Source organism: Chelonoidis abingdonii, chromosome 26 (genome assembly GCF_003597395.2).
Source record: "Chelonoidis abingdonii isolate Lonesome George chromosome 26, CheloAbing_2.0, whole genome shotgun sequence".
NCBI classification, from domain to species: domain Eukaryota; kingdom Metazoa; phylum Chordata; order Testudines; family Testudinidae; genus Chelonoidis; species Chelonoidis abingdonii.
Window position 1 is genome coordinate 5,217,709 of NC_133794.1, and position 7,735 is coordinate 5,225,443.

The 7,735-nt window shown below is 54.4% G+C and overlaps 1 protein-coding gene across 2 annotated transcripts in view; it reads right to left on the reverse strand.

Annotated features, from left to right (window-relative positions):
• LDLR (low density lipoprotein receptor) overlaps nt 1–7,735 on the reverse strand; it is a 32,963-nt gene that overhangs the window by 23,223 nt on the left and 2,005 nt on the right. The window contains exons 2-3 of one of the 2 annotated variants that reach the window (XM_032780392.2): nt 669–788; nt 226–348 (exon numbers count right to left, since the gene is read on the reverse strand). In XM_032780392.2, the coding sequence (XP_032636283.1) occupies nt 226–348; nt 669–788 (243 nt within the window). Of the gene's footprint in view, nt 1–225; nt 349–668; nt 792–7,735 lie in introns of both variants that reach the window. The other variant, XM_032780390.2, reaches the window with a different exon arrangement.

Below are 7,735 nucleotides of genomic sequence, written 5' to 3' on the forward strand. Positions count from 1 at the left end.
CCATCTAGCCACTAGCCTCCACTCCCCTCCCAGAGCTGGGAACAGACCCCCCACGCCCCCCCATCCAATCACGATTCCCAGTGTTCCCCTAGACCCAGCCAGTCCCTCCAGCACCAGAAACTCCCCGCCTGCCTGCTCGCACGCCACGCCATGCTCTGCCATTTAAAGCCAGGCATGCAGGACGTCCTGTTCGAGCTGTTGGCGACGATGCCGAGCGCGACTTACCACAATCCCGCTCGTCTGAGCCGTTCTCGCAGTCCGCCTTGGTGTCGCACCTCCAGGAGGCCGGGATGCACCGGTTAACGCGGCCCCCGCAGCTGAACTCCTCCGACTTGCACGTCACCGACTCTGGAGGAGACAACGAAGAGACACTGGGTGCAGGGGACACAGGGCTGGACGAGACCGCGATGCTAGCACGAGCTGCCCTGTCATCTCACCCCGGCTGACCAGACCCTCCCTCCCATGGTTCAAAGCCTCCCTCTCCTTTCCGGACGGTGTCGATCCCTGGCCAGTTTCCATTTCTTCTTGGGCCAACTTTGGCCTTTAACAGCTTTTCACCCTCCCCCAGGGGTGCCCCCTCTCGCTCGGCAGAGCCAGCCAAGCTCTGCATCTCCTCCTGCGAGATCGGCCCTCAATTCCCCGCTCGGCCACCCGGAGTGGCCACTTACTGCAGGTCTCCTGCCACTCGTCGGACTCGTCCTTGCATTCCGGGCTGCCGTCGCACACCCACTTGGAGGGGATGCACTCGCCATCCTGGCACTGGAACTCTGTCTTGCCACATTTCTCCTCTGCTGCCAGGGAAACAAGAGGCCCTGGGTTAGCTGCGGAGAGGACAGCGAGACTGGCTCCCATGGGAACATTCATCAGGAACCAGCGGCATTGCCGGAGATGGACCAGACCCTACAGGCCAAGTTCCCTAAGCCCGTCGGATCCCCCATCTGCCTGTCTGATGCAGCAGGAGAGAGAATGGGCCAGAGCTGGTGTAAATCAGCATGGACCCACTGATGCCAAGGGAGCCATCCTGATTCACACCAGCTGAGCATCTGGCCCCTAAACCCATCTGAGAGTGGGAGGGGCAAACCAAGGTCTCAGTATCTGTGGACACAAGCTGTTATCCCAGCTCTAGCTGGATCCCCACTTTCCATGGGGATGGGGTCCCCGACTTGGGCGCATCCACATTTTAAAGATCTTCATGGCAGATGCAGGGAGTGAATTTGTGGCTTTAGTGGGCCCAGACTTCACTGGCGTCTATTTACAGGCGTTCTGCAAAGCACCGGGTCCCCGTGTGGTGCTACAGAACCCACCCGGGCATTGCGCGTGGCCATGAAGCATAACCCAGCAATTCCCAGTCTCCCTACACCAGCTGAGCATTAGAGAATCGCTCCTCGAGCCTCGATCCCTTTTGCCAACGCAAGCAGATGCCTCGGGAAAAGCATCGGTGGAGAGGAAAGGAAGTTAACCCTCCCCGCCATCCACAGGAGAGAGGGAACCGGTGTTCAGCCAGTGCTAAGAAATACCCTCACAGACTAGAGACCCCCACTTCTTCCTGTGTCTGCCAACTGGTTTATGAACCACCCACAAAAATTTTTTCTAGGCAGAAGTGTGTGTTGGGTCAGGGACAACAGCATCCATGAAGGGTCCGAGCCAGACTAAGGTGGGTCAGATGCGCTACTGCAGGAGATGAAAAGGATCCAGGGGCCGGAGGGGGAGTGACAGAATTTCAGCAGATTGTTTAAATGTTCTCTGCTTGGCTGTGAAAGCTACCAGAGGAGCCGGGAGTCTTTGGTAGGAAAGCAGGGTACCTTTTCGGCTACAAAGTTCCCACGTCTTGGCTAGCGGCTACAAAGCACGCCACGTGCACCAGTCTAAAAGGGATCCAATGGGGCCCATGTTCTGTGGTGCTGCAGGGGAACTGCAGCACGTGGAGAACACGGGATTTAGGAGACAGAAGGCGCCTTGCTCCGGTGGGACAGAAGCAGGACTCGAGAACAGAACGGCTCAGCCCTGCCAATGCTTGCTATGTCTTGGAATATTTGACAGCCTTTGTGAAGACCCAGCTTCTGGGGTCTGGTGATTTATATTTCTACCCCTTCCCCCCAAAATCAGCTTTAAAAGAGAAGCCGTCTCACCCCCTGGCTGCTGGGGAAATCTCAAACATGTCAGCCATACCCAAGGTCCTTCTCTGGCCCCCAGCACCAGAACAGCGGAGCACCTGACAGTGTTTAGCGTCTTATCCTCACAAACACCCTGAGAGGTAGGGCAGGGCCATTATCCAGGTGGGAACAGAGGCCTAGAGACTGGGACAAGGTCACACAGGGAGTCTGTGGCAGAGCCAGGATTTGAACCCAGAGCTGGACCATCCAGGTAGTACACCACGAGACTCCACTTTTGAGATCTCATGATTTCATGGGGCCCAACTCAACTCAAGATTGTGGGATCATAGAATCTCAGGGTCAGAAGGGACCTCAGATGATCACCTAGTCCAACCCCCTGCTAAAAGTAGGGTCAATCCCCAGATCTCTAAGTGGCCCCCTCAAGGACTGAGTTCCCACCCCTGGGTTTGGCAGGCAAGGGACAGTCCCGCTGCAGGCCACAGAAAGTTACACTGAACTGCAATGATTCGAAGAGACCAGGGCTAGCTGGGCACTAGGCTGTTTTGCCCTGGCAGGCTCCCGCACCCCACGGACCAGCCTTGGCGACGCACCTGACTGGCATCTGACACACCCTGTGAAACACACTCACGCACATCTCAGGCATGAGCTGACTCACGGCGCCCTGGGTTTTCCTCCCACAGCCGCTTGTCCTGTTACTACAGCTTCCGCTCTGCTGCAAGCCACCGAGATTCAGCTGATTCACAAGCCCTCACTTCCCACACGCCCTTAGAACACGGGAGTTGCCCCGGCTGTGTCACGGTCGTCCCAGCGAGGAGGAGCCAGGATCACGCCACCAGTGCCCAGGGCTCGGCCCAGCAATTCATCTTCCGAGATAAGCTCTCAAAGGGCAAATTACTTCTCTTGCCTGGCTCCACTGGTGCTTCTGTGTTTGCCGGCCGTAGCCTTACGCAAACAAGACACCATCAGGCCACCGAGCCACGGAGACATCTCTGGCACAAGACGGAAATTTATCCCCTTCCTTCGCACGCATCCCCGGGCGTGTCACCGGAGTTTAAATCCGGTGATCAGACAGCCTGAAGTAAAAACCTCCCCACACCCCCAGCTGGACTTTGCAGCTGTTGGTCCATTTCTAGTAGACCCCTTGTTACGGCTTTTATTGGACTGCACCAATAATGAGGGATAATGGCAGACTGGAGCCTTTCTAGAAGTGAGTATTTTCTAGCCAGCCCTGACCACAGCACCCTTCCCAGGATCTGGAATTGTTACTGATTTGCAAATCATGTGGCACTGAAACGGACGTGAGTTGGGCATCCATCGCAGCCTAGATGGCTTATTTCACCTCAGAACAAGAGCAATCAGGTAGCAAGGCACCCCGAGAGGCCAAGAGTTGGCTGCTCGGTAACGTTCTTCCTGTGAAGGAAGAAACACAAAATGGCAGCTGCGGCTCCAGCAGGAAGGCACTGAAAAGTGCAACCCACACACCACCTCTCCTCTCAGGCACCACACGCCATCTGGGACTTTCCTTCGGTTTTTAACAGGGCTTTCTGGATTGGACTTCACCCTGGGGAAGGTCACTGACACCTAGCTCCAAAACCCTGCGTCTTTTGAGGGGAGCTGGAAAAACAGACACCACAAAGGCCTGGGCTACGCCAAACAATGAGGTCGGTTTAACTACGTCCATCAGGGTGGGAAAAATCCACCCCACTGAGCACACAGTTACACTGACCCAAGTCCCCATGGAGACAGTGCCAGGTCGATGGACGAATTCTTCCGTCCATCTAGCTACCGCCTCTTGGAGGGGGATCGCTGGCACTGAGGGGAGACTCTCTACTCTGCACAAGTGTTTTAAGGGTCAGACGCAGTTGTTGCTACACAGACGTCAGCTGATGGGCAGAAGGATCTGCATCCAGGGAAGCCAGTTCTCAGCAACGTGACGGTCACCTAATGTGGTCCAAAGTCTTGGACATCAACTTCTAGAGCTGTCCACTTTAACCCCACGCAGCCATGCCAAATGCTAGACCCTTGAGGGATCAGAGGCCAGGCTTCTGTCCTACAACTGCCCAGCAGGAGCTCGCAGCTCTGTCTGTTACTAAGTCAGACACATCAAATCGGCACTTAAAAGATATCCTTTGGTTTCACTTCACTTTGGAGACACCGCAGTTTCCCTATTCAATGCTGCCTGGGAACATCCATGCACTTCCTTAGCTTTGGGGCTGCTCCCACAGCAGAGCTAAGGCCACCAGAGTCAGGGCTCGTACTCGCCTGGGGGGGCGAGGGGAGAGCTTTTAGGGGCGCATCGCCAAGTGGAGCGTCACTTGCAGATTTCAACGTTTTCCGCCCCTCACATGCTTTAATTGTGAGAACCGTACAGCGCTGCCACACCATGATAATGCTGAGCCGACACAGAGCTTTGATGTGGGAAACTGGCAGGGCACAACCAAGGTTATTCTTTAACCCATTAGCATGACCCCAGCAAGAGACGGAGGCTGCTCAAAAGAATACTTTAGCCAACGCACTGCCAGAGAAAGCCACTCATTCTGCTTTGCCCAGTGAGGCCCCGTCCGTTGACGCTTCCACCTCTTTGTGCTTCCACCTCTTTGTACGGCTGGTTGTACAGCGAGGTGCAGCCTGATAGAAAGCACGGTGCTGGCTATTTATGTTCTACACGACTGAACCATGGCGCACCATTTTATTGCTGTGCCAACAGAAAACTGGAAAGCACTGAGGCAACTTTTTGACCACTGAGCCCCAGGAGAGGAGAGAGTCAGATGACAAGCCTCTCTGAACTGATTTTCTGAACCCAGCCTCGGGGCACCCAGCATCCCATCGGACCATGGTCAACTAACCCTGGGAGTGGGTGGTTTGCAGATGGGGTATTTTGCGCTTTAAATGGAAGAGACGCTCCCATATTGGCCAGAACAGACACACATCTGGGAAACCCTTTGAAATATACATTAAAAAGTTTAAGCAACTCAAACCCCCTGCCCCTCAAAAAAACCCACTTCCTTTTCAAATCAACATCCTCAATTATCTTCCCTAAAAATCAAATAAAAAAAGAAATTTCTTGTTTCTAGGACCAGGTGAGAAAAATATATATGTTGCCACTAGGCAATAATTCCTTTTGCTCTCCATGGTCTGTGCAGACAGCAGATGTGTGTGGTATGACAATAATCTAGGCAAATTTTAAACGCTTTTCACTGCAGAACTGTGATGTTCTGTTTGCTTCAGCTGTAGATTTAGGGCTGGATTTTTTTTGGCAGCTCAAGTCACCCTTTCACATGACAGCCGATTTCTAACCCACTTCCACGGCAGGTTCCACTTTGCTACAGACTGTTAGCAAGTCCTGGTTAGAGAAAGCTGTAGCTACTCTCCATTTCAGCTGTCTCACGTCACAAGCTCAGGATAAAACATCACTCCAGCCCCTGCCTAGTTTGTAAGAATGCCTGGAATACAGTCAAATTCCTCAAATCGCTGGCAAAGCCAACTGCAAACCCCCTTTGCCTGGCACGGGAGTCTGGAGCATCACCCCCATGTAGCAACAGCATCATGCCCTTGACAGCGCCTGGACAGATGAATGAGTAACACTCACTCCAGAGCCTGTACTCGATCCAAAAAGCCATGTGCATTCATTCGTGGCATTTTGCTGTGCTGTGAGTCGCACTGGAGCAGGAGCAATTGAAACCCAGCATGTTGCCATTCAGCCTTCAAAAGGAAGCTGAGAAGCAAGGGAACGGATCCAGAGGGCCTGGAATCCTTTCCTGGAATCACACTCCAGAAGACCAAGCGCACTAGGCAGTTAGCCCAACTGGTAGGAGTCCAGGGTGGGGGAAGAGGGAAATCAGGAACAGCTCATAAGGTACAAGGTAACTATGTAATGACTCTACAGACTTTGTACCAGATTTACAGAGGCACCCGAGTTTGCGTGACAGTCAATGGGAGACAGACGCCTAGAGGAATTTACAGGAGAACCTATCAGCATCTCTAGGTGCATCAGTTTAGCCCTTTGTCTAGCCTTATGCCCGCACAGTTTGGCTCAGGCCCTGATTCGACAGGCAGCCTTTTGTGGAAACTCTCTCTACACAACAGGCAGGGAAATCCCAGATGAGCCAGATTTGGAGGATGAGCAATGAGTTTCCTTTCCTGCTGAATGAAACACCCTACACTCATTACAGCTTATCCAAGACACTCCCAATTTACAGCAATGTTCGCTATCCAGATCCAGTGTTTGCACCCAGGGGAGGCTGTGGATTTTTGGCTACAGAGATAACTGGGAGTGCACGGCCATGCTACAGCGACACCTGGGGTTGCTGAACATACAGGTAGATGTTTCCTTGCAGAGGCATAACAACTATCTACAAATTCACACACAATCGGGTTGCTCTGCTTTTTTGGACAGAGCACAAGTGCCCATTCCCTGGCTGCAAGGAGCAGCACCTGAGGAGAGGGCTGTGTAAAAACATCCCATGCAGGAGTGAACTCGTGGGGTGGCGAGAGATCCTGAACCAAACCCATGCAAATCTCAGGCCAGGAGCATTTAGAGACCTAGCAAACGCTTCTAAAGTGCCAACATGCAAACTACACTGCTAGACACTCAAGAATGCTGAATGTGAAATTTTGCCAGGCACCCGATTTTGCACAAAAATGGGGTGGGGGGGGTGTCATAAAAAGACTGCAGCGAAACACCACTGACACTCTAAGCAACAGGCATTTGGGTGCAGACAAAGCCCTTCGGAACACTGAGGTGCAGGATGCTGCCAAGTCAGAAAGGTTTAGCCCCTTACACTGGTGTAAGCGAGGACACAAGAGGCAAAGCGACGCAGGATCCTGGTTCATGGAGCGCTGAGGACTCTGGGGATGATGGAAACGTGCCTGTGTACCAGGACCAGGCCTGGAGGGGTCACATTGGTAACAGCCCTGGGCATTTCCAAGCAGGGCCCCTTGGACACACACTGCAGGCTGCCTGACAAGGGGCTTTGCACTCAGGGCCATGACCCTGAAGCTCGTTTATGGATTTTAAGAATCTGTGACTAAGGACAACTCCAGGCTCCAGCTCCCCAGGGGCCTGCCGCAGTCAGGGCAACCATCCCCCTGCCATCCCCCTGGACATGATATCGGGATCAGCCACAACCCCAAGTCAGCAAAGGAGTCGGGCCCCAGGTCCTGCTCCCCCTGGCTGGAGGGGGAAGACACCTGCATCATGGGGCTCTTGGGGGAGGCAGCCCTGGGTTTTGGGGGGGAGAGAATGGGATGGGGGGGGTAAATACACACTGGGGGGCTCGCTCATGGGGAGGGGGGGTTGATGGCAGACACTGGAGCGGGGCTGGTATGGGGGTCACAGAAGAGACCCTTGGGGGTCAGTGGTATTGGGGAGGGTGGCTGACCATGGGGGGTGTCCTAGCTGGGCTCCGCCCACCTCAGCTGCCATTGCCAAAGGGGAGGTGCACCCGGGTGGCCAGTTGCAGCCACAGCCCAATGAGCGAGAGAGCCAGTTGCGGCGCAGGCTCGGGTGGAGCGGGCCCCCCCCCTTCCCGCCATACTGGTAGCCCCGCCCACCCAGATGCCATGTTCTCCAATATCCCCCTCCCCCCAGCTGTGTGAACCTGTTCCCCCGCCCGGAGCCA